This window comes from Tursiops truncatus, chromosome 1 (assembly GCF_011762595.2).
Source record: "Tursiops truncatus isolate mTurTru1 chromosome 1, mTurTru1.mat.Y, whole genome shotgun sequence".
Taxonomy (NCBI): Eukaryota; Metazoa; Chordata; class Mammalia; order Artiodactyla; family Delphinidae; genus Tursiops; species Tursiops truncatus.
Genome location: NC_047034.1, coordinates 39,623,325 through 39,650,410, shown reverse-complemented (window position 1 = coordinate 39,650,410; position 27,086 = coordinate 39,623,325). Strand labels below are relative to the sequence as shown.

The 27,086-nt window shown below is 49.2% G+C and overlaps 1 protein-coding gene and 1 long non-coding RNA gene across 4 annotated transcripts in view; one reads left to right on the top strand and one right to left on the bottom strand.

Annotated features, from left to right (window-relative positions):
- The first annotated feature begins 583 nt into the window (after positions 1-583).
- On the top strand, positions 584-13,802 carry RD3 (RD3 regulator of GUCY2D). The gene is made up of 3 exons (XM_004329829.4): positions 584-709; positions 11,071-11,380; positions 13,511-13,802. The coding sequence occupies exons 2-3, from the start codon at positions 11,085-11,087 to the stop codon at positions 13,800-13,802; spliced, it is 588 nt and encodes a 195-aa protein (XP_004329877.2). The 5' UTR covers positions 584-709; positions 11,071-11,084.
- The window catches only part of LOC109547143 (uncharacterized), a 40,627-nt gene continuing 25,879 nt past the window's right edge, over positions 12,339-27,086 (bottom strand). For all 3 annotated transcript variants that reach the window (XR_012331046.1, XR_002172862.3, XR_012331045.1), the window contains one exon: positions 12,339-26,634. This is a non-coding gene — a long non-coding RNA (uncharacterized lncRNA). The remainder of the gene's footprint in view (positions 26,635-27,086) is intronic.

The window sequence follows — 27,086 nt, the reverse complement described above, 5'->3', positions numbered from 1 at the left end:
GAACCGTTCACCAAGTAGCTGGAAACATCTGCCCCGAGCAGGTCCACCTAGGGCTCTACAGAGGGTGCAGCGAGCGAGGTTTGGCTCCCCCAGTTTGTGCCACCCCAGCTGCCCACTGGGGGAGGATGGGGTGGAGAATGCTGTCTGGACACAGGCCTGCTCTCACCCCCTGGGTCTTCTCAGGTGACTGTCAGGTCAGAGAGGCTCCCTCTTCAGATAATACAGCTCAGGTGAAAGAGGCTTAGGTGGGTCTCCATGGCAACCGCCAATCAGGACCTAGGCCGCCTCCAGGGTTATCAGAGGAACTGTGTGGTTCCAGCCTCTAGGGACACACACACACACACACACACACACACACACACACACACACACACACACACGCACGCACACGCACACGCACACGCACACGCACACGACACACCACAAACACCAGTCCAGGGTGCATCCCTTCTCTGGCCCGTGTTTTTTCTCTCAGCACAACTTCTGAGAGATAGAAAGAGGAAAAAGCATGAGGCAGCAACCGGCAACACAAGAGAAAAAGGAAGGAGGCGTTTAGATTCAGTCTTCCCTCTACCCTGTCCTCCTGTGGCTGCCGAAATTTCTGCGTTTCCCTGGAGATCCAGACACTCTTTCCTCCCAGACCGGGAAGCAGAAAGCAGGACCCCCGTGGGACCTTTCACCTGCACAGAGCCGGACCTCAGAAAACCAGGTAAGAGGGTCGCCTCCCCAGGGGACAGCAGCTACCCCACCGGCATCCCAAGAGCAGTCGCGCCCTTAGAGGTTAGAGCAGAGGCCGGGAGAGACTGCGCTGGGCCCGGCGGCCTCGGGGCTGGGGCAGATGGGGACGGCTCACTGAGCCGGCCAAGTACAGGGCCCAGATGGCCACAGGGAGGCCCCACCTGTCCCCATTGGTCCCCCAAGAGGCGGCGGACTCTCCAGCGTCCTCGGGGCCGTGGCCTGGTCCCTGCTTTATAAACTCACGGGAAGCCACAGCTTCTGTCGGCTCTGGAGGCAGCAAGCCCGTCTGGGAGGACCCAGCCTGCGCCTTTTCCCCTCTGCTTTTACGGGGAGGACCCAAGCAGGGGAAAGCAAGGGCAAACGCAAATCGGAGATTTTCTCATTGATCTGAGCACTGTGACTCGAGCACCATGAAGTGCGAGGCTCAGAGCAGGCTCGCGGGTCACAACAGTGACCAGGACACGTGGGTGATGTGTGGGCCTCAGTCCCTCTGGCCACAGAGCCGTCTGTGAGTCCCCATAACACGCCCGGAAAAGCAGGTCTAGATGGAGCGGGGAGGGGCTTCAGGGAGAGGATCAGGCTTGGGAAGGAGCGTCTGGTGGCCACCGTGGGATCAGCCCCCTCCTACTGGTCAGCTGGAGGGGGATTTCTATCATCTGAAGGCCAGGGCTCTCCCCTCTGACAGAGTCCTGGGAGCGTCCCCTGAGACAGAGACAAGGGTGTCTCCCTTCAGACAAGGACCACTGTGGCTTCTCTCAGAAGAAGACCAGGGTGTCTCCCTTCAGACAAGGACCAGGGCATCTCCCCTCACAGAGCTCAGAGCCGAGTCGGAGAAAGAGAAATATAACCCCTAAAGGGAGAAACGTGTGTGTTACAGATACTGTGATGAGAGCCCTTCTACCTCAGCAGGGCAGTGAGGGGCAGGCTGCAGGGGGAGCTGACCCTTGAGGTGGGTCTTAAAAGATGAGTAGATGTTTTCAGGTGGGCGGAGGCCCACAAGTCAGGCTGAGTCCCGCTTGGCTTCGTGGATGACAGGTTATTTTTCTATGATGCCAAAGAGGAATAGGTCAGTTTGTAATCTGTAAAGCTGGTCTTGGCAAAAACAGGGCTGGGAGGAAGGTCAGTAGGTGGCGGGAGGTGGGGTGGGGGTGGGGGTGGGGTGGGGAGCACTGACTCTCTGCACCTGCTTCGAGGCCTCTGCCCCGCCCCAGCCCCTCCCCCGGCCCGGCCCCGGCCCCCTGGCCCCGACCCCCACCCAGGGTCTGGCTTCTGCAGAGCCACACTGCCTGCACTCTGGGACAGCCCCATGGAGGTGCTGCTCTGGGCACCTGGGTTTTGGCGGGCACACAGGGCAGCCCCTGCCCTGACCTGCAGACGCCCAGCTCAGCTGCTAAGGCCCAGCTTCAGAGGTGGATCCTGGGTGGGGCTGCTTTGTACAGAGAAAACAGCCTCCTCGCAGGGACTGCACCGTCCTTCCCTCGATGGCGGGAGACTGGTGGCCTCGGTACCCACCAGAGGCAGATGAACCTCTCATGCCTCCGGCGGGGTTCAGAGCCCTGCTACCTACTCCGCAGGCACCCGCCCCCCACCCCACCCCCGCATTGTTCTCACTGCTGAGATGCCCCTGGTCCCCTCCAGTGCTAACTGCCTGAACCAGACTCCTCCTGCCCTTGAGGGATGGGGTTGGTTTCTCTTTAGCGCATCTAACGAGCCACAGCTGGTGACAGTGTCACCCAGGGAGCCAGGAAAAGACATCCAGAGATGTTCAAAAATAGGCTGCAGGGAAGGCTCAGAGCATGTGCGGGTGGGAGGGTAATGAAGGGGAAAGGAAGGAGAAAGAAAAGCAAAGGATGGAGGAGAAAGGACTTGATGAGGGCCGCCACAGGGCAGCAATAGAACATGTGAAGGCTTTCCTAAGGTCGCTGGGACCCGAGGGCCCAGCAAGGCCAGGAGCAGGGCTGGGGTCAGGCTTACACCAAGCCAAGGGGTCCTTGACCCTTTAGACGTGTGTAAAGCCTGTGGACACATTCTCGGCAAAATGTTTCTAAACGCATACAATTAAGTTCATATGATTACAGAAGAAATCACTATATTGAAATGCAGCTATCAATTTGTTTTTTCTGAAACCAGACCCCTATCAAAAAACAATTTCAGATATAGTAATATACGTGCCTCTGTATTCACATGTAAAATAATAAAATCTGTGGCGGGGCTAATAACTACCATGATTTCGTAGTAGTGACGAGCACAAACGATATTTCAAGAATAACAATTTCAGAGTGTTATGAAAAGATCCGGGACCTCTGTGGGAGATAAAGCCACAGGTGCACTGATACTGTCGTGGTCGGGGGCCTGCATTCATAACTGACAGAAATACTTCATTTCAGTTAAAGGTAGTGGAAATAAAGATTTTTTTTTCCTATCCGAGTTTATAAACCTCTGAATTCTCCCTATGGGTCCCAGGGTACAAATCCCTGCCCTAAGGGACAGAGAGTCACAGACCTAGATGAACCCACTTCTTGTTAGTTTATAAAGCACGTACAGGGACGTTACCTTATTCAATCTTCACAGTAACTTGTAGTAGGTACCTTATTACCCCATCTTACAGATAGGGAAACTGAGGCTTGGAGTAATGAAGGTGACTTGGACAGGCAGCATTGGGCAGGAAGGGAAGGGCATAGGAGTTGAACTTAGGTTTTCTCTGCTAAAACCTTGGCTCTCCACTACCCCACCCGCCCAACCGACATGGGCCTTCCTCCTCTGAACTGACGAGGAACCAAAGAGCAGTGGCCTGCTGTTTGCTGTACTGGGTGTCAGCGCCCTTCCAGACAGTGGAACGGCACCACTGCAGCCCTGAGATCGCTTATCTCATTGTGTCCATCCCTGTCTCGAGTGCATGCTCCTAGAGGGAGCCCCAGACCTGCAGAGTGACAGGTAAACTGCACACACTCCCCACTGTGTTTGCTGAGTTGTGAATGTGTCAGAACTGGGCCTGGGCTTCAGCCTCTCCACCCCAGACCCACCCAGCACACGCCACTGTTTGCTACCTCAACACCAAACCCACCTGTGGAGAAATGCCACGGCACTACCCACGAGTACAATATAAACCATGTGCAGAGGTGCTGAGGGGCAAGTCAAGCCTACCAGGTAGAGTGAATCGTGAAGGCTTCCTGCAGAAAATGAGTTCTGAGCTAGCTTTGTTCCAACTTTTAAATTACGAATTGCTCAAACATGCAATAAAGTTGGAAGAAATGTGCAATAAACAGCCATAAATACCCCCGGACAAAATGATTGTTAATATTTTGCCATTTTTGCCCCATCTAGATGCATGTGTATGTATATACACACAACATTTTCTTTTTTTTTTTTTTTTTGCGGTACGTGGGCCTCCCACTGCTGTGGCCTCTCCCGCTGCAGAGCACAGGCCCCGGATGCGCAGACCCAGCAGCCACGGCCCATGGGCCCAGCCGCTCCGTGGCACGTGGGATCCTCCCAGACCGGGGCACGAACCCGTGTCCCCTGCATCGGCAGGTGGACTCTCAACCACTGTGCCACCAGGGAAGCCCCACACAACATTTTCTGAATGATTCAGATGTAAGACTTTGAAGACATCGTGATACTTTAGCCAGGAAGACGTCAGCATCGCCTCCCAAGATTGGGCTATTTGTCAAGATTCCCCTATCACCATAATACCATTTTTATACCCAAGAAAATCAACACTCATTCCCTAACATACAGCTCATATTCATATTTCCCCAAATGTCCTACTTTTTTAAAAATAAGGATTCAATCAATGTTCATGTATTGGAGGCAGATTGTAGGTGCTGTTGCCCGAATGGGAAGGTCCTGGAGTCACCATGGCCAGGAGGTGAGCAGGAGTGAGGGGCCTTAGCTAAACTGAGGAGCTTGGCTCTGCCGCAAGGGTTAATCCAATGCAAGGGAAAGGCAGAATCCAACTGTGCGAAGCACCCAGAGGAGACCAACCAACAGCAGTTTTGATGAGCCTTCTGGGCGTCTTGAGTCTTAATCAGACCCCCCCCTCCCCCCCACATCAGGTGCTTCCCAACACAGACTCACACGGCCTCACTTAGGTCCTGAGGAGGCCCTGGGATAAGCCAACCACCTCTGGCATCCTCTGGCCCACCTGCCTCTCTGTCCCTGTGTCCCTCCCTCCACCTCTCCCTCCCTCCTTCTCTCCCTCCCTTCATCTCTCCCTCCCTCCTTGGCCCTTAAGAACTTAATCAGACCTGCTGAAGAGCCTCCGTGAGAACAGCTGGCACCAGAGACAGAAATAGCTCGGGCAGAAACCTCATCTCTGTCAAAGCCTCCAGCCCGGGCTGGGAGGCAGGGATTGGGGGAAGGAGACATTTCAAACACCACACCCCCGTCCGGCCCCTATGAGAGCCCTCCTCCCCGGGCCAGAGAAGCTCAGAGCCTACAGAGCCCAGGATTCAGGTGGGATCACCGCCCCAGGCTCTGCCATCTGTCGTGGGCTGGGCACCCATCTCAGAGTCTGGCTCGGGTGAAGAGCACAGCCTTCCACCTGGGAAGAGGCCGCCTCCGACCCCCGGCTGCGCTCTGGCTTCCCCCACCTGCAGGGATGAGGAGTCTGGGGTATTACAGAGAGGTGCCCACCCTGAGGTCACTTGCCCTCCAGGTCAGGTCTTAGGTGCTGAGATCCAGAACTCCTCGCCCAGACGGTCGCCCGTCCACTTCCAGAGCCAGAGCAGGCCACCTCCCTGGGCCCAGTCTTCTGAGGGTGGATGACATCACCGTGCGAGCAACGCTAGGGCTAGGGGGCCAAAGAGACACCATTGGTAGGGGTGTGGGTGGGCCCTGGACGTGAAGCTGGGGCACCCTCTGCGTATTTGCAAGGCCCCTCATGGTGTGACTAGAGAGAGGGGACAGGCTGAGGGCCAGCAGCCGGCTCAACACACACCTCCATGTATGAGGTGTGGAGAACCCTTTGGCATCCAAGAATTCTCAGCTTGAATCAGACCCTCCCAGTTGTTACAAAGGTGTATTTAACAAGGAAGGAAGCAGAAGGTATTTTATTGAATAGTTTGTTAGCTTAATTTGTAACTTGTGAATATTTAAATATATGGTACGTGAGCCTCCATCTACAGCACTGTTCCAGGTCCCTTGCACATGTGAGCCGTGGGCCAGCTACTCAAGCCCAGTGCCCCCCACCAGGCCTGGAGTGGATGTTAGGACGCCGGGTTCCCTAGAGACAAAAGTTGTCTTCAGGCCTCCCACTTCCTCTTTCTTCTATATTTCTCCCAGCTGCAGGAAGACCCTCCAACACCAAACCATTCTCTTGCTGCCTCCTTTCAGCTTAAATACAATTCCAGACTAAGAAGAAATAAAGGTCCTTAAGGAGGGCAGCACTTGACCCAAAGATGAATCCCTCAAAATGGGCTAAGAAAGGGTGAGAAATTTTGGAATGGGAAGGGATTGCCTAGGTAGATTTCTGGCCCAGCTGTGCACACACACACACACACACACACACACACACACACACACACAGAGCAAGGACTAAAGCACCACATGGCAACGTTATCCATCACTCTGGTATTTATCCAAACAAGTTAGAAAATAGTATCACTCTGTTTATTTATGGATGTCCATTGAGCACCTGCTATAGGCCAGACCCTGTGCCTGGTGCTGGGGCCTGGGTAGGATGCTGCTCAAGACCTGGTTCCTTGCTCCGGCTGGAGAGGGAGATGGACACACAGGCAATCATGGTTCACTGTGACTGTGCCGTGACGGGGTGAGCACAGAGCAACCTGGGAGCTTGGTCAGGGAGGATTGGGAAGTCTCCTAAAGGAAGCAGAGTAGGAGCTAAGAGCTGAGCTAGGATTTATTCACTAATTGAGGAGACCGAAAGTGTTCTAGCAATGTGCAAAGGCCTGAAAGCGAGGGAGAGCCGGATGCATTAGGGGAATGGAGGGTGGGGTGCGAGAGCGTGTTGGGGGAGGACTGGGGGAGGGGAAGTTTGCTGAGAGGTGAAACTGAAGACGTAAACAGGAGCCACATGGTAAAGGGCCTTGAAGCCACTTAAGGGGTCTGAGTCTAATCTTGAGGATAATCGGGAATCATTGAAAGCCTTTAAGCAGCCCAGGGCTTAAATATAGGATGATGTGAAGATGTTCACAGGCCATAGACGCCTTTACTATTGAAGGCCTTGCTTCACATCGCATCAAACATCATCAAATGAACCCACATTACAGTTATTTTTTAACAAAAATGTTGAAAGGAGTTTTATAACTCGGATTTGGAATTACTATTAATTTATTAATTTCAAGTAGATTTCTATTTCTATTTTGAAGCCAATGACACTTTTGGGGGGTAGGGGGCAGCTGTATAGGGGGCCCTTATACAGCTCACAGATCCCGTGCACTGTGTTATGGTATCAAATGAAAACAAGATAGTGACATGATCAGTTTTATGAATTAGAAAGATCACACTTCAGAAAATAGAGTGGAAATTGCTGTTTAATGGGTATAGGATTTCAGTTTTGCAAGGTGACAAAGTTCCAAAGTTCTACTGCACAACAACTAACACATTGTTAACACGACTGTACTGCACACTTAAAAATGCTTCTGCTGCTAAATTTTATGGTGGTTTTTTTTTTTCACCATAGTGGAAAGAAAATAGAGTGGAGATTGGATTAGGAGGATCAGCCCTGGGTTTCCAGCTAGGAGGCAGCTGTAATATATCTGGCAGATGGTCAAGGCTTGAAATAATGAAGGGAGAAAGAGTGAACAGATTTGGGAGAATCAATAGGAATTGCATAGAGGACTTGACAGATGAGGCAAAGGGACATGACAGGGATGGTGCATCAGGTTGGGCAACGAAGCTATACCCCCCACCAAGCTGGCAACCTGGGAGAAGCAGCAGTCAGTGGGGAGGGAGATGGGGAGCTTGAGTTGAAATGCAAGTGGAAGCTACAAGGGGAGGTGTCCAGGAGGCATGTGGAGACCCTGACCTGGAGCTTGGAGGACAACTGGGTTATGGATTTTGATTTGGGGACTCTCAACATTCAGGTAGTAATCGGAAACATGTGAAAGGATGAGGGTCATTAAAATGAGGAGACCACCTCTGACAGAGCCCCAGCGAACAGCCACAACTCAAGGAAGGCTAGGGTAGGGCACCCACACGAGTTCCGAGACGGTGTCTCCAGGAAGTGAGACAGGTGGCCGGTAGACCAAGGAGTGTGACCCCATAGCTAAGTCACAGGGCTGCCCAAGGCCCCCATCAGGTATTCACAAGATCTTGGTGGAATCTCCAGGTGTCGGGGAGAATGTGGAGCCATGAGGGCCAGAGGAGAGATCGTCTTTCCCTTGACCCCTGACAAATGCTCTCTTATTTGGGGTAGGTCAGAGCCATGGGGCTTGCTCTTTGATCATGCATTCATTCACTCATTCATTTGGCATTTATTAAGAACCTACTGCCCTATGTACCCAGCACCAGGGATGGAAGGGTGAATGGAGCACAGTCCCTGCCTACATAGGACACACAGTGTCAGGGGAGGTAGATAGTCACACTCCATAAAGTGTTCCTGGGGCTATGAAAAATGTCTATGCCGAGCTCAGTCAGGGCGCAAGGTAGAGAGTAGTCACGTCTACCTGTGAGGTGGGAGTATCAGCAAAGGCTTCAGAGGGGAGTTGACCCTAAAACTGAATGTCTATGCTAAGGAGGGGCACTGACCAAGGCATGGAGCTATGAAATGGCCCAGCATAGTCAGGAGCCCCTGCTGAGACCATGAGCCATATTTTGAGATGCCGTCGGTGGAGCTGAATGAACACCTGAAATGACACCATTCACTCTTTTGGTGTCAAGCATCCACTTGACCTGTATTCTTTTAAAAACACAAACGGTCCGGGAAAAACAACATATTCAGTTACAACATCTCTCTGCCTGATTGATCGGATCCCTTGGTCTTAGGCAGAGGTTCCTGGGGTTCACGGCTCTCAGGACGAGACAGAGCCCACCTCCATCTCCCAGCCCCTTCCCCACACTATTGCCCAAATACATTATTCTGGACACATGAAGCAGTGAAGGCTGAGAAGAAAAGGTCCTAATTGCCCCTGACCCCAATAGCAGGGTCTGATGGTCTGTCCTTCCCTCCCAACCTCGCAGAAAGGAGTCGGGGTATAATCTGAGGCCTCCATTGGTGATATGCTCAGACTAAGTGGAGGATGAACCTTATTAGATTTTCTAAGTACCATGGTTGCTAAGGAAACTGGTTGTTTTCAAGTCTCCATGTGTAAGTCAGAAGCTTGATTTGTGCCACTCCAGAAAGCTACTGCTACCTCATAATAATTTTCCCATTTGTGTCTGATTCTCCAGCATTAACAGTTCATTTCTCTGGGCTAAGCATCATGGGTGCAGGGTGGTGGGAGAGCTGCCTAAAAATGCATATGTCCCTAGGAGGTGACACATGCCTCATGGCCATGTTGTTGAGACTGAGTTCATTGAATCTCTATTCTCTGCAACTGGAGGGTCTAGGCAGGAAGAGGACCATTGGCTCATGGAAGGGGGAGCTGCTTGAAGGGGGGAAGGGTATAGGAGGGGGAGGGCGATCACCTCAAAGACCCACTTCAGGTTTTAGCCCAGGAATGGAGCTTGCCTTCACTGTTGTCAGAGGCACAAACCCACTTCCGGCAGGCAGCAGGGCATGCCTGAGATGGCAGTCCATTCACTCGCTCACCTGTCCATCCATCCATCCATCCATTCATTCACTCATTCATGCATCTAGTCAATCAGTCATTCACCAAACCTGTACTGAGCAAGACCCTGTGGGAATACTATGATGAGTTAGGGTCCCCGCAGTCACACCTGATGCTTCTTGCGCACGTCTCACCTTGCACCACGGCTGGATCCTCCACCTGGGACATCTCCATCAGTGTGTGCATCTGAAGCCTGCACTTACCCATCAGCCTTCTCTCAACCACAAAGCCTTCTAGGACCCTTTCATCATCCAGAGTCACTCCTTCCCCTCCCCCACCCCAGCAATACTGACTCTATGCCTCGCCAGTCACATTTATTTCTTTCCACTGATGTTTTGGTTTCTACACATCAAGTCTCGTGTCTGCTGTAGAGCAGGGTCCAGACATGATTTCACGTTTGTGTTCCTCCACAGATATGTACACTGTGCTTAATTCATGCTTCTGATTGATGTATGATGAATAAATGAATGAACGAATGGTGGCTAAGTTGTATCATTTACAGGATAATATCCTAAGCTTCCTTCAGCAACAGGTTGGGGACATTTAGAAACTTAGGGTGTTTTCCTGTTACGTTGATACAGGATGTAGGCATATGTTCTGAGTGTGTGTGTGCGTGTGTGTGTGTGTGTGTGTGCGCGCGCGTGCGCGTATGTATTTCCCCTTAAATCATAGAGATAAGATTATGCTCAGCCATACACTATTGTTAAAAGGTAAACTGAGGCATATTAAAATTTTCTTAAGAGTTTATTTGAGCAAAAAATCGATTTGAATTGGGCAGCATCCAATCTAGCATATATCAAGGAGCTCTGAGGAGCTGTACAAAATGAGAGTTGTATAGGCAGAAGGCAGTGAGAACAAGGACATTATACTAGGCAAAAAAAGCAGGTTGGGGCTTCCCTGGCGGTGCAGTGGTTGAGAGTCTGCCTGCCGATGCAGGGGACACGGGTTCGTGCCCCGGTCCACGAAGATCCCACATGCCGCAGAGAGGCTGGGCCCGTGAGCCATGGCCACTGAGCCTGCGCGTCTGGAGCCTGTGCTCCGCAGCGGAAGAGGCCACAACAGTGAGAAACCCGCGTACCGCAAAAAAAAAAAAAAAAATTGCAGGTTGGTTTTTGCTTTCCTTTAGGGGATGGCAGAGGTCTATCAGGCAGATTACTTGACTGGTTTAAGATTCCATTTCTGGAAGAGCTGCAACTGTAACTAAGTCTTGGTTTGGTGATGTGGGGCTTAGCATAAGTGACTCCATTTTGGACCTGTTGTTTTTAACAGTTTGTTTCCGTCTTTGTTTGGAGTTAGCGAGGATTCAGGAGTCTCAATCATCTGGATGCTTTATGGATTTTTATAACCATGAAATTATCTTACTTTTATGTGGTGCTTGGAACTTCCCAAGTTTATTCACAACTGCTTCTCACAGCAAGATTACCTTGTCTTACAGAATTAGAAATGACTGCTCAGAGAGGTTAAATGACTTACTTGAGGCCACCCAGCTGTGAGGGGGCAGCAGTCTTCTCACTCGGGTCTCAGCTCCCTCCCCCTTGTTCTCGCCACCCTAAGTGACAGAGGGGCCCAAGGAAGACACACTCCTGCCCTGTCTCGGCAGGGCCTGGGGGGGCCATGTCCCTCATCCCATGGCTCCGGTGGAACGAGTCTCCGCCACGGCTGTCATCTCGGAGTCCAGCTCAGATGGTGCTGGAGACACTCATGGTGGAGCTGGAGGGGCAGATGCGAGAGGCTGAGAGGCAGCAGTGGGAGCGCAGCAATGCCGTCAGGAAGATCTGCACCGGAGTGGACTACAGCTGGCTGGCCAGCGCGCCCCGGCCCACCTACGACCTCAGCCCCGGGGAGAGGCTGCAACTAGAGGACGTCTGCGCCAAGATCCACCCATCCTACTGTGGGCCTGCCATCCTCAGGTAACTCCTGGCACTGGGACAGGGACCAGCGGTTGGGCTGCAGGCTCCAGGGAGGGTGGCAGCAGTGACAGGGGCCTGAGGCTACCAGGACTGGAGCCTGGGGCCTGGATGGGACAGGTATCTGTTAAAAGGAGCAAGACAGGGGGAAGAATCTGAAAGAGGCCATGGAAGGCCAGGCCAGGACTCAGGGCTCAGAGGGAGGTGGGAGGCAGCTCCCGGAGGCACGTGAGGTTTTTGTTTTTGTTTTTGCAGAAAAGAACTCAGGTTTATTTGCAGTAGAGACCGTGGTCTAAAAAACAAACCTACTGGTAAATGTACAGTCTGTGTTCTGTTTGGGGTCACCACTAGCTGCAGAACCCCCAGATCCCTGACCTACATGAGTCGGGCCCCCAAGCGTTCACAGCTAATCTCAGGCCCCAGGTCCGAAGCCTTGCTAGACGGTGTCCCATCTCCTGCCAAAACACCCACATCCCAGCCTGCGCCCAGCCCGCCTCCCCTCCCGCTTCCAGCAGTGCAAAAAATAACCAAACCAATATGTTTCCCAAACAAAAACAACACGTGAGTTTTGATAGGAGAGAACCCCAGGCCTTCTAGCTTTCTGTTCTCCCTCCCTGGACTGTTATCATCCTGGTTGTAATGTGGCTGGCTCCCCCTCTTTCAACAGTTCATCTTCCATGTTACCTTCTGAGAGAGGTTTCCCCATATAAGCTCTCCAAAATTGGTTTCTCAATTATCTTACTTCACACTAGCTCGTCTAAGGGATGTGTGTGTGTGTGTGTGCCTGTGTGCGTGCGCTTGTGTGTGAAGGTTTCAGAGCCCTAGGGCACTGGACATTTAGAGCTTGAGTACAATCATGTTGCTGCATATCAGTGTAACCTTAGTAAAGCTGTGACCTACACGGTCCAGTCTCAGTTGGATGCGTGTTGAAATCAAGGAAGCAGAGTCCAAGAGCCAAAAGTAATTTCAAAACTAAAGTTCTTTACCTGCATTTCTCGAACACTAGTAAAGGAATACAGATCCACAGTAAAACATCTTAAAGTCCCCCTTAGTATCCCCAAATCTTCCCTCACTCATCTCTTTAACCAACAGATGCATCTATTGTACACCTTCTTCTTCAAAATTTCCCTAAAATCTCCTCCTTCTTCAGTCCTATTCATACTCCTTTGGGTTTTGTAGTCTTATACCACCCCCCGCTTCTTCCTCCAGGCTGGGAATCTTACCCTCCCCCATTTTTCTTATTCTGCACCATGGAAGCCCCCCAAATGTATACAGTTCCAGAAGCACCCTGGGGACAGAGGTGGGGATGGTCATGGGAGTGGTGCTGCGAGAATCTAGGCTGGCAAAGCAACCAAACCTCATACATGAGGGGGAGGCTGGGGAAGCTCATATGATGATTGTCCCATCACATTTCCTGTCTCACTGCTGAGAGGTCTGAGAAGTCCTGACTCTTAATATGGTGGAGGAAATTAGGTATCACACGGACTTGCTAGCTATCCTTCATTCTGGAGCTCCAAGCCAGAGACATTTTTGGCAAAGGAAACAGCTTGGCATCCAGGAGAACCTGGGGCCACACTCCTGGCTGCAACACAGACAAGGGAAGTAGCAGGGAGCCCGGTGTGCTTGGCCAAACAGCTCACCCTCACCCAGGAGGTGGCGGGAAGCTATAGAAGGAATATCACATAATCGGACATACATTTCAGAGAGATCATGCTGGCCAGTGAGGGCAGAAGGGTGGGAGAGTGTTAGCCAGAAAAGTCCCAGAGAGCAGTGGGCGTCAGTCGCTACTACTGCATCGATAACCCGAGGTGAGTGCCAGGATCTTTACAGACGTTAGCGCATTAAACCTCACAGAAAGGTGGCTATGATGACCCCAGTTTACAAATGAGGAAGCTGAGTCTCAAGGAGTCTCATGGAGGCCAGAAGTGGAAGAGCTGGAACTCAGGATGGGCTGGAGCACGACGGAGGTGGGGTGGGTTCTGATCCACTTCACAGGAAGTGGGGAAGCGGAGGGAACAGGAATTGTCCACGGGGGTGTCCAGGGACGCCCGTGGGGTGAGACACCGGCCACGTACCACGCCTGGGCGATAGCCCCGCCGCTTCCCCTCTTCTTCTCCCCGCCTCCGCACCCAGGTTTCGGCAGCTGATGGCAGAGCAGGAGCCTGAGGTGCAGGAGGTGTCCCGGCTCTTCCGCTCGGTGCTGCAGGAAGTCCTGGAGAGGATGAAGCAGGAGGAGGAGGCGCACAAGCTGACCCGTCAGTGGAGCCTGCGGCCCCGCAGCAGCCTGGCCACCTTCAGGAGCCGCGCGCGCATCACCCCCTTCGCCAGCGACATCCGCACCATCTCCCAGGACGTGGAGCGAGACGCGCCGCCGCTGCACCGGACCTGGAGCATGCCCGAGTTCCGGGCACAAAAAGAGGACTGACCCCGCCTCTCCTGCCCGGGAGCAGAGCCACCTCTGGGGGGGGGCGGGGGGGGGGCGGGCGGGGCATGATAAGCCGGGGTCATCCCGGGTCCTGCAACCTCCCCATCGCCCTGCCCCTGACGCGGGGCCAAAGAGACCGCCCCGTCCCCGGACACTCCCTCAAGATGGAGCAACCCCTCCCCGCCCGCCCTCTCCCACGGACCACGAGGCCTAGAGTCAGGGCTTGGAGCTGCAGCAACAATCTCCTGCTCCCCTGCACCAGTCGGCTGGAGCGGACCCTTCCCCGCCCCACAGAGATTCAGGGTCTGGGCAGACAGACCACCACCTGCTCCCCATCTTCAGCTTCTGTCTGGAATGGGAAGAGTTGCCCTGCCTTTTGCCAAGTCATGAGCTCTTACCCCAACTTAGGGATGTCCCATTCACCCCCTCTCCCTGGGTAACGATGAGGGGACCTGTTGGCTGGTGTCCATTCTCTGCTGGTGACTGGTCTGTCTCACCGCCGCAGGTGGGTCACAGCCTGGTGGATGGGCAGAGCTGAAAGGGATCACAGGTCCACTCTCCTCAACTCGTGAATGAGGAAACTGAGGCTCAGAGAGGGTCAGGCTTCTGCCACCATTAACTGCAGCCAGATCCCACGGGTGGTGAGACTGTTCCCATACATGTAAGTCTCTGCTCCTGAGTCCTTGAGTCCTGGGCTGTGATGGGACAGGTCCAGTGGCTAATCTCCACCTGCCTGTGGTCTGACCCGTCTCTCTCCTTGGCACTGGTGTGGAGGTCTGCAGTAGCTGGGGACAGAGGGGGTTGCCATTACCCCACTCCACAGTGTCATCACATGGGAGGTGGCCAGTCCCCAGCAGCTGCTTCCAGAAGCTAAGCTTCAAGGCCTTCTGACTCACTCCTCCAGAGAGCCAGGTCTTTGACTCCAGGGTCCCTTCTCTATCTGGTTGTGCCTGCTCTTTGACTTTCTTCAGAGAAAGTGATGCCCAAAGCTCTAATGACCTCAAGGCACAGAAGTGAAATGTCTGGAACCTCCTTACAGGCTTCACTGTCCTTCCATTTCTAACTGGTTAGATCTTTTTTCGCAGCGAGTGGGGGCTACACTTCGTTGCGGTGAGCAGGCTTCTCACTGCGGTGGCTTCTCTTTGTGGTGGCTTCTCCTGTTGCAGATCATGGGCTCTAGGCACGTGGGTTTCAGTAGTTGTGGCACATGGGCTCAGTAGTTGTGGCTCGTGGGCTCTAGAGTGCAGACTCAGTAGTTGTGGCACACGGGCTTAGTTGCTTGATGGCATGTGGGATCTTCCTGGACCAGGGCTCGAACCCGTGTCCCCTGCATTGGCAGATGGATTCTTAACCACTGAGCCACCAGGGAACCCCTAACAAGTTAGATCTTGATGATGGGCATGTGGATTATCCAATGTGTGGATCAACAATGGCAAATCTAGAAGACCAGGCGGCATCCCCACACACTCTGGGCTGAAGCTGGGTGTGGGGGGATGGGTGCAGGCATGTCTGCCCCCAACTCTCAGTGCATGCTCAGAAAATGCAAGTGAGTCTTAATGTTAGTCTAAATAAAATGCCAGGAGGAGACAAATCAACAGGGGGAAAATCTATATATTCCCTGACAAAGCTTAGTAGGAAAAAAATTTTTTTTAATGATCTTGTTTTGGATATTTTCACTCATATCTGGACAGAGAATCATAGGATGGTGGACAACCTCTCATCCAACGCCATCATGATGAAGGAGTTGATTGGCTCATTAACATGATTGGTGAAAGTCGAGAATCACTTAAATAAACATACACACCTTAAACATCTCATATATTCTAAGACACAAATAAGTTCATTCAACTGCCAAACTTTTAATGTAGGTGCAAGCTGTGTTCACTTTTTTGGTGACATGTGTGGGTTGTCTGACAGGAGCTCTGCACTTAAGTTTTATTGGCTGGTGTGTACTTTAACTGTAACAACAAGAACAACTGGTATAAACAAATTTTGGCCTCCCATGAAAGCCTTTCCTGCCCACCTCAGTCAACTCAGACAGACCCCCACCAGCTTCAGACTCCAGTCATCCTACTGCAGGGAATCCCAGCTGGTGGCACTCAAACCCATGAGGTTACTCCTCTGGATTCAGGTCATTAAAGGGAGTAATGAGGCCTCAATTTCTAGTCTTACAAGCCCAATAACAACAAATGAAAGAACAAAACAGTTTGAGAGCCTCCTTGTCAGTGTGAGAGTGGCTGGTGGCAGTTGGAGGGGATGTGTTGAGCGCGCCAAACTGGGTAGTCTGTTTGCTCTCAGCTCAACACCACTGGCCACTAGAGGGAGCCAGTGGGTGTGGGACCACTCTATGATTACATTTTCTTTTGCTTTGTGGTTTCTTTTTTATTCACTTGTTTCACCTTATGAACATTTTCAGACACAGAAAAGTAGAGGGGAAAGTGTAGGGAGTTTCCATATGCCCATCACCAAGGTTTAAAAGTTATTAACATGTTGCCGTATTTGCTTTTCTATTTTTTGGTGAAGTATTTTAAAATAAATCCTAGACATCATAATACTTTACCCCTGAATACTTCAGGATACACTGCAAAAGAATAAGAAAAATTTCCTGTGTAACTACAATACAATACTATCACTCCCCCCAAAATTAACAGTAATTCCTTAGTATCATCTAATACTCAAACCATATTCAAATTTCCCTATTCCCAACCAATGATCTTTGCAGTTTATTTCTTTGAATGAGGAGCTAATCAAGCCCCACATATTGACAAGAAAGTTGTAGTTTGTTTTATTCTTGGTCATATAGTGTTTAATTCCACAATGAAATGTTGTTTTAAAAGAGGGCTTATGAAACATGAGTGTTAGTATGCAATAAGTTAATGGCTGCACATAAATGATAACAATTCTGCAAATTAGCCTAAGGATGCTCTTTACTCAGACCCTTGGTTTTTTCATTTGATTAAACTTCTTCCAGAGCAAGCAAAATTCTCTAATACCCTGAAAAGTAACATCAAAAATCAATATAGGGCTTCCCTGGTGGCGCAGTGGTTGAGAGTCTGCCTGCTGATGCAGGGGACACGGGTTCGTGCCCCGGTCCGGGAAGATCCCACGTGCCGCGGAGCGGCTAGGCCCGTGAGCCATGGCCGCTGAACCTGCGTGTCCGGAGCCTGTGCTCTGCAATGGGAGAGGCCACAACAGTGAGAGTCCCGTGTACCGCAAAAAAAAAAAAATCAATATAGACAGTATATCTAATTTGACTTTTCATTTGGTGAAAATACTCTTCACATCTATGTATCTTATTTTTTTTTTAATTTATTTATTTATTTTTGGCTGTGTTGGGTCTTCGTTGCTGTGTGCAGGCTTTCTCTAGTTGCGGCGAGTCGAGGCTACTCTTCGTTGCGGTGCGTGGTCTTCTCATCACGGTGGCTTCTCTTGTTGCAGAGCACGGGCTCTAGGCATGTGGGCTTCAGTAGTTGTAGCACACGGGCTCAGTAGTTGTGGCTCACGGGTTCTAGAGCGCAGGCTCAGTAGTTGTGGCGCATGGGCTTAGTTGCTCCGTGACATGTGGGATCTTCCTGGCCCAGGGCTCGAACCCATGTCCCCTGCATTGGCAGGCAGATTCTTAACCACTGCACCACCAGGGAAGCCCTATGTGTCTTATTTTTTGAGACACGCATGCAAACAGCAACTGAAAACCTTCTCCTCTTTTCTTGCCATTTAGAAACAAAACACTAAAATTTATCAAAATAACTCGAGGGAAATCTCAAGAATTCTATATAGTAGGTAGTGAAAAAACTTTATCTGTTTTTGATGCCATCATTCAACACGTAGTGAAATTTCAGTCTGTCTTAATATTCATGTGGTTCCCCAACGAAACACAATAGGTTATTTGAAAATTTATTCAACAACAAATCATTTTTAGACAGTTATTTTAAATCAGTTTAACATGTTGCTTCATTTGTTAGAGAGATTGGCATCTGTTTCCTTATGAATATTACTACCTATTGTATTAAATTAGCATTATTGTATTTCGTAAGATGCTAATCTAAAAATAAAAACACTGACTACAAATCATGACTTTATCATAATCAAGGCAAAAACAGCAAAATGATTTTTTAAAGTTTCTAAAGATGTCCAAGAGTGTTTGTATTACAGAGAAAGGCATTCAAAAGCTAAGAGAAGTTGGAGTGTTTTCTAGCACACTTGATTGTGTTGCGTTCCAGTTACAAATCCCTTGCTGGAACAAATGAAACATTTCCAAAGCCCTGCAGTCAAGCTTGGAAGTTCTCTAGCCTGGTCTCCCCTCCCAGCTAGCATTTGGTGTGTGGGGAGAATTCCGTTCCAGGAACAAGTCATTCCTCTCCGTGTAGCCAAGTCCTGAAGCTAACTGCTTAGAACTACTTCTGGCCCTTGCTTGGGGCTGTGGGCCTCTTCGAGGCTCTCACTAAGTATCCAGGCTCTGGAACACAGGGCAGAGTGGATTGAGGTTAGCCTCTCCTTTAGTAGAAAAAAAATCAAGCCAGTAGGAAATTAAGCTGCTCCAAAGTGCAGCTTCAGGGATGGGAGAAATACATCTTTTATTCAAGTGAGCCAGTCCAACAATATTGCTATGGACAGAAATGGCTTTGTCAGCAAGAAAATTCCTTTAATAATTAACATTTGAATGGTCCTTTACAGTTTACCCACCTTATCTCATTTGTTCGTGACCCTGTGGTGAGGTGCATTATGTTTTATCTTAGGTTACAAGCAAGTGGCCCACGTGGACTGGAAACCAGGCTTCCTTCCACATGCCTCACTGCTTCTCAGCGTTATAGATCCTACGTGCACTCAGAACAGCCCCCAAAATCCTCATCACTGTACTTACCACACAGTGATGGAAGTGTATGTGGTTCATTCCTCCCCTTCCCTGCCAGGCCACTGCCTCCAGTAGTTTGTGAAATCCTTAAGTGCAGGAACCAGGTCTTTCATCTCTGGGTCTCTACCACCTTCTGGGCACAGAGTACGTACTTTAAAATGTGCCTTAATGCATGGGTGCATGTGAACACCAACTTGGAGCTCACACAGGACAGGGGCTGAGTGAAGCTGTGAGTGAGAATTGAGGGGTTTATGATGTATCGACATCATTCATTAGATTGTTTGTTCTGTGAGGCCAGGGTCCATGTCTGACTTGAGTTTGTATCTCCCAAGATATGCCAGGCACATAGAAAGTGGTCAATACACTTCTTAAGAATCCATTCATTCATTCATCAAATATTTACTGAGAGCCTCTGTGTGTAGTCACCATAAAGGAGATGGGGCAGGGGTGTGGTTACCTGTAGGTGTTCCAGACAGACAAGACAAAACAGCTTTTGACTCTTCTCTGAATTACTCTGGAAGGCTTCCTAGAGGAGGTGAGATTTCCCAAGGGCACTTTTGATCAAAATGACCTAGGTGTGTGTGGTCTTGAAATGAATCCAGAGTGCTATAAAGACGGCCCTCTGGATCCATGGGCTTCACATCCCCTGGTTCAACCAACCATGGATCTGGGGGAAAAAAATTCCAGAAATTTCCAAAAAGCGAAACTTGAATTTGCCACGCACTGGTAACTATTTATGCAGCATTTACCTTTCATTTACAACTATTTACATAGCAGTTACATAGCACTTACAATGTATTAGGTATTATAAGTAATCCAGAGATGATTTAAAGTGTGTTACATTTTATGCGAATACTATGCCATTTTGTATGAGAGACTTCAGCATCCACAGATTTGGGTATCCCTGGGGGTCCTGGAACCAACCCCTGGGGAAACTGAGGGACGACTGTAATCCCTTATTTTGCCAATGCCCTTCCTTGCTCAATGTGGGTCTTGAGAGAGACACTTCTACTAAACATTTGGACCTTCCTAGAAAGAGATTCTCTGTGGAGAGAGAGGATCAGGGAAGGACTCTAGAAATACTGTCCTTTCCCTGTGCTCAGGCCTAGATCAGCTCTAGTCAGGTTGACCAGATAAATGCTTACATTAATTCTTTCTGGGAGCCAGAAGATGACACAGAAATGACCAGGAACATTTCCCTAAGGGAAGCCACAGAGTGCCATGTAATCCAGTCACCTCCATTAGGGGTGGGAGAGAGGCGTACATGTGTGATTCAACCTCTTTGGTGAAACCTTGATTTTGTCTGGAGGTGAGGGCTGGATCGTATGCAGAGATATTGGGGCAGGGCTGGAGCCTTTGGAGACGGCTCTGGAGCAGGCATTGGTTGTGGAACTGAGAGGAGGGGGTTAGGTGACAGCATGCGTGTGCCCCACTTTAGGCAAACTCGATTTAGGAGAATCTGTGCTTTTGAAAGGAATGGTTCTTGGCCTGACAAAACGATTCCCCATGGAGTTCCTTAAAGAGTAAGTACTGAAAATAGGATCTAATTTACAAAGAACTAAAGTATACACAAACTTGGGAAACATATCTCTTGCCAAAAGACATATACATCTCTAGGTAGATTCACAGAATCCTAGAACCCAGAGAAAGCTCCAGAGCTCAGCCGGGCCCTGCCTACTGACTGCCTCCAGGCAATCAGCATCTAGCGACATCCACTGTATACAGAGCTCCACCCTAGGGCTCATGAACACACTGCAGAGTTCTTATCATTTACAAAACTGGAGAGCTTACAGCCTCTTGGCAACAGAGTCTAGCGATCAGGAGTTTTAGTTGATGGTGAGAGAAACCCAGATCAAACTGGCAGAAGCACCAAAGGGCATCTGTAACCCCCAGGGCCAGCACTGTGGGTGTGTGACCTGTGCAGTCATACAGGTCCCTGCACGCAGAAAGGCCCCTTATTTGGTTTAATGCGTTGCTGTCACTGTCTTGAAATTCATAATTTTTTAATAGGGGCTCCTACTAGGTTAATTTTGCACTTATGTAGCTGCAAATTGTGTAGCTGGTCCTGATGGCATCCATAATTGAGAATTCCAGGGTTGTTAGTGACCAGAGGAGTTCATGCAGCAGAATGTATTCTCTCTCCTCCCCTCCCCTCCTCCTGCCTGACCCCTTTCTGCTTCCTTTCTTGCTCTCCCTCTCCTGGCTCTGCCTCCCTCTGTGTGGTGGTTTACTTTTCTTCTAGGAGGTCACACTTCCCCTCTGCATCCAGGAAAGATGGCTGCTGGTGCTCCAGGCTGACATGACCCCAGTTTAGCACCTCAACCTCCACATACCAATCCCAGAGAAAGGCCCTGTGGCAGAGCCTGGCTAACTGGTCACCAAGCCTGCTTCTTCCTTCTCTTGGGATCACAACTAGATGGCATTCAGCCTCCCCCGCCATGTGAGTGAGTCTGGCCAATGGAATGTGAGCAGATGTGGAAGGCTCCACTTCTCATTTGGTCCATAAAAACCTCCGCAAAGTGATTCTCTGTCCTCTTTTCCCATTTTCTAGCTGAACAGAGAGGGTTCTGAGGCTCCCAAAGAGAGGAGAGCCACAGGACGAAAGGAGCCTGGGTCCCTGAATGACCACATGGAAGGCCACATTGGACTTATGTGAATTACAAATACACATTTATTTGTTAAACCACTGAGATTTGGGGGTTTTCTTTGCGGACGCTAGGGTTACTGATCTGTGACCAACACACACTGTGATAGCACCTGCTTGGGATGCATGCCACCCCTGGACCAGTTACCATTGCTGGTGATTCATGAGCCCACCTGAGGGCCTGGAGCACAAGAATGCAGCTCCACTAGGATCACATGAAGTGAAAAGGGGGGCTGCTGTTGCTAAAAGAAAGTGGATGGGAAAACACATAAGATGTTCTTGCAAAAAAAACAGCTTCCAGGGCTTCCCTGGTGGTGCAGTGGTTGAGAGTCCGCCTGCCAATGCAGGGGACACGGGTTCGTGCCCCGGTCCGGGAAGATCCCACATGCCGCGGGGCGGCTGGCCTGTGAGCCATGGCCGCTGAGCCTGCGCGTCCAGAGCCTGTGCTCCGCAACGGGAGAATCCACAACAGTGAGAGGCCCGCGTACTGCAAAAAAAAAAAAAAAAAAAGCTTCCAAAGCTTACTCTAGCTGTGAATGACAGCAACCTAATATCTCAGAGACCTTTCTTTGCAAATTTGAATAGCTTAATATTAAAACGGTTTTCCTTGTTACTGACTCTTGTAAAATCATTTTAGTTCTTTCAAAGAACTTAATATTACCTTCAATCCCATACTGAGGCAATTCAGAGTCCCCCCTCCCACTTTATTCTTGTTTCAAGGGCCACATATAAGGTTCCAGCTGAAGGGCTCATGGATGAGAAAGCTAGAAAGTTCCTTCGCTTATCTAACCTTCTGTTGACATAGTAATCTTCTGCCCTATGTACACAGGAAAAAATAAAGCAATAACCACTGCTCTTTGTCACTCATATGAAGACAGCTCCCTGTTATCTGCTTTCTGAGGAACTTTTCATTTTGGTTGGTTTTTTTCTCTGTCACTTCATCTTCTCTTAAAAGGTTTCCTATCTTTTACCCATGAACAGATTTTGTTCTGCCTCAGGGAGGACAAAGGAGTTTAATAGTGCAAATAAAACTGTTTGGACTTTTGGGCTGCCAGAAATTCTGGATAATGGTTCTCCCAAAATGGTTCTCCCACTTATGTCTTTGCAAATCACTCAGCTCTCTGAGGCTCCTGTTTCTCCTGTAAGCATGGTTACCCTGCCTACCTCCCAGGATTGTGGAGAGGTTAAAATAAGATCAAATGCTTTGCAAACTATAAAAGAACTTTCAAATGTAAGATCTGACAGGTGTTCATGACAGTCTTCCCTTCAATTAGCACAAATACCAGAAAGTCGATGGGAGACACCGAAGAGCAGTTGTCACCTTCCTGCCTCTGGAATAACCAGATCCGGTCCTTTAATCATTGTTCTTGAGCCCAATTTCCCTACTCTTTTAGATCTGTGGTTCTCAAGCTTGGCTGCACATCAGATCACCCAGGAAGCTTTTAAATACTCTGGCACCCAGCTGCACTCGAGAGCAAGTAAATCAGAAACTCGGGATGGGACCCAGGCATCAGTTTTTCTAAAGCTCTCCGGGTGAGTCCATTGTGCAGCCAAGGCTGAGAACCACTGTTTTAGGTTACTCTTTCTGGGGGACTCAGGAAATTCTCTGTTGTCACATCTTGAATCTATCTGAATTTACCACATGCCTGAATGGTTTCATCTCAATAGAAGATGGATGCACTTTGGAGAAATTACCATGACCTATGTTATCTTATGTTAGAGACAGATGGTTGCAAGGTTGCTTATCCATAGATGTTTATCATCTTTGCTTAGCAGCATCAGGAGATGCTTGGAGATGAGATGAGATGTATCTTGTAAAGAGTGCTGCAAATACCATTTTATAGCAGCTGGAAAGATGGAGATGATGATGGAATCAGCACTGTTTCTTATAAACCTGAAAGAATACAATTGTGTAGGATGACAATTATCTGGTGTCTGTTGTAGAAACTATTCATGTGGCTGTATGAGAGAGAGAGAGAGAGAGAGAGAGAGAGAGAGTTGGAATCTCGTAGGCGGGAGGGAGTGGCTGGGGAGGGGAGCTACTGACCCTTTCTTCTCTTCTTGTGGCTAGTGTCATGACCATGAGGCAGCTGGCAAAGGTGAATGGGAGGGTGGAGCTGCTGTCACTGGTGTCACACTCTGATCCACTGGGCAGTCTTCAGACACAAGCCAGTCCTGGGAACCGAGCTCCTCATCTGCAGAAGGTCCCATGAATGCCCCCTGGTGGTCATGGGAGGCTCAGCTAGAAGGCCCATCCAGCTGGCTGCCGGGTCCCCACGGGTGAGCAGTGCACTGGTCCTCCCAGCCCCAAGCAGCCAGGGCACCCCCATTGGCAAGTTTGGGCAGCTGCTGCAGCATCCCATCCTCTCCCAGCTGCACAAGTGGGGCATCTACCGTGTCATCTACAAGCTGCGTGACCTTGGCCGGTTATTCACCCTGGTTGAGTCTCAGTTTTCTCATTTGAGTAGTAATATTTCCATGACGTTGTTGTGGTGGGATGAGTTGAGATTAAGGCACACGAAGCGCCTGCAACCAGAAGGGGGTTATTCCCTGCATCCCACCCCACGTGTTCAGAGGCTCCTTGCTGGGACATGTGGCACGTGTGTGCTCTTGCTCTGCACCTGCTCACCTAACCTCTGGGTCCCCAGGGCCTGTCGCCACAGCATAGGTTCTGTTCTCCAGCTCTGTTCTGGGAGCCTCCTCTTAACAGCACATCACATTTTCTTCCTTCCGTCCACTTTCTCATTTGACCTTCAGACACCAACCCTGGGAGGTAGACAAGCCAGCAGCACTGTTTCCAGTATCCCCGGGACCTCAGTGACTTGGCCAACTTCAAATGGCAAACCACCGCCAAGGGCAGCAAGGAAACCACCTGCCTGCCGTCTTGGGACACTTACAGTGTGTGCCAGGCACCAGCACCTCACTGACCCTCACAAATGACACAGCCAGACAGGCACCTTTCTTCCCACTTTATGGATTAGGAGGCAGAGTTTTAGATTCGTTCATGACTTTTCCAAGGTCATACCAGAACGTGAACCCCTTTCTCATCGGCTGCAGAGGCCTCCCGCCTCTGTGGCAGTGACTTTAATCTACTTCTCTGGATTCCTGGAAAACTGATTCTTTCCCAGCAGGATCCTACCCACCAGGAACAATGCAGCAAGCTCAGAGCTGCCAGAAGCACAGCCCTGGACACTTCAGTAACCTCTTCTCTTTGCCTGGAGACACTTCTGCTTAGAATTTATTGTCTGATGCTGAATAACATAGAATGTACTCTCATGACTCAGTCCTTTGGTGGTCAAAATCAGTTAATCATCAGAAAAATAACAACCCAGACTTGTTCTCACAGCAGTGTTTCAAGGGAGGAGAAACATAGATTCACTCTTTCCTTGACCTTGCCTGTTCATATAAATAGTTATTAGCCCTGGAAATCTATATTTTTAAATGCTTTTCAAGTGGTTCTAATGATCAGTCAGAATTTTCAGACTTCAGGTCCTGACCTATTGAGTGTTTTATGAAATCAATGTGTTGGACTGTGACCAGGAATTTTTAGAAGACAAACAATCAGTAGAAATGTGCACTACATGTAAGAATAAGTATTACTTCATGAAACTTTTGCCTTGGTTATGCATCTGTGTATATATGTATATGCATACGTACATGTATACTGGGTCACAACGTAACATGTATTTCTGTGGCTCAGCAAAAGCATTTGGAAAACTCCAGCTATTTGGTGTTCATAATCTGTTTGCCATTAGGATTAATTATATTAACAGTTCTCCCAGGACACTTTATACTCTTAAAATCTATTAAAGAGCCCAAACAGCTGTGTTTACGTGGATTATATCTATCAATATGTACTTTATTAGACACTAAATTGAGAAGTATAATGCTTTACTAATTGATTTAAAATAACAACTAGAAACTCATTACATATTAGCATGAATAACATATTTTTAATTACACATTTTTTAAATAGGAAGAAGAGTAACACTGTTTTACGTTTTTGCACGTATCTTTAATGTCTGGAATGATGGACACACCCTAAGGTGACCCCAATGAGTCAAGCGAATGAGGGAGAAACTGTTACTTGCTTCCTTTTTTATTGAGGTATATAGTCGATGTACAATATGACATAAGTTTCAGGGGTACAACCTAGTGATTCACAAGTTTTAAAGGTTATACTCCATTTATTGTTACTTGCTTCTTGCCAAAAGAATCTGGCAAAGGTGAGGATATAGTCACTCCCGTGATTACATTGTTATACAAGACTCCATCATAGCAGACTGAAGGTTTTTTTTTTTAATATTTATTTATTTATTTGGCTGTGCCAGGTCTTAGTTGTGGCATGCGGGATCTGCAGTTGCAGAATGCGGGATCTAGTTCCCTGACCAGGGTTAGACCCCGGGCCCCCTGCGTTGGGAGTGCAGACTCTTAACCACTGGACGTCCAGGGAAATCCCTGGAGTAAGATTTTCCTGCTGGCTTTGGAGAAGTGAGCTGCAGTGTTGTGAGAGGCAAGGACCAATGCTGTCACGTGCCAAGGACTTGTGGGTAGCCTCTGGTTGCTGAGAGCAGTCCCTGGCCAACAGTGAGCCAGGGACTTTGGTGCTACAAATTTTGCCAACTGCATTCGGCCAGTAACCAACGCACTTGACTGAGGATCCCTGAGCCTCAGGTAAGATTGCACCTCTGGGTAATGTCTTGATTTTAGCCTTGTGAGACCCTGAGCAAAGACCCTGAGAAGCTCACCTGAACCCAGACTCCTGACTCCTGGAAACTGATAAATGCGTGTTGTTTTAAGTTTCTATGGTTGTGGATATCTGTTACACAGTAATGGGAAACTAATGCAGATCACTCCTTATATCAGCTTCTGCATTCAATCTGTTGTGATAAGTTGTCTAAATTGAAGTATACGAAGAAAACCCAACCTCACACAGACATATAATTAGAAAAGGGAAACTTTTTTTTTCTTTTTTTTTGGCTGTGTCTGGTCTTCATTGCTGCACGAGGGCTTTCTCTAGTTGCAGCAAGCGGGGGCTACTCTTCATTGCAGTGCGTGGGCTTCTCATTGTGATGGCTTCTCATTGCGGAGCACGGGCTCTAGGCGCACGGGCTTCAGTAGTTGTGGCGCACGGGCTCAGTAGTTGTGGCTCGCGGGCTCTACAGCACAGGCTCTGTAGTTGTGGCGCACGGGCTTAGTTGCTCCACAGCATGTGGGATCTTCCTGGACCAGGGATCGAACCCATGTCCCCTGCATCGGCAGGCGGATTCTTAACCGCTGCGCCACCAGGGAAGTCCCAGAAAAGGGGGACAATATTTTAATAGCTTTTTCAGGTCCTGGTGGGAGAGGGGAATGGGGAGTTATTGTTTCATGGGAATGGAGTTTCAGTATGAGATGATGAAAAAGTTCTGGACATGGAGGGTGGTGATAATTGCATAACAATGTAAATGTATTTAATGCCACTCAACTATACATTTAATAATGGTTAATAAATTTTATGTTATGCATATTTTGTTATGCATATTTTACAGTTAAAAACAAATAAATTGCCCACAATTCAGATAACAAAAATGTTAGCTGCAATGTGGAACCTGAAATAATATCAATTTTCATACTCTGTTATGCTAAAATCCATTAGCCTATCTTGCACTTTAAATGGCTCTTTTACCCATGCATGACTTTGTAACATCATGCACCAATTATCTGAAAAATACTGGTCTACTGAATTACACAGATCTTCAAAAAGTTAACTCACTTAATTATACAATGTTTAAAAATCCATATTCAT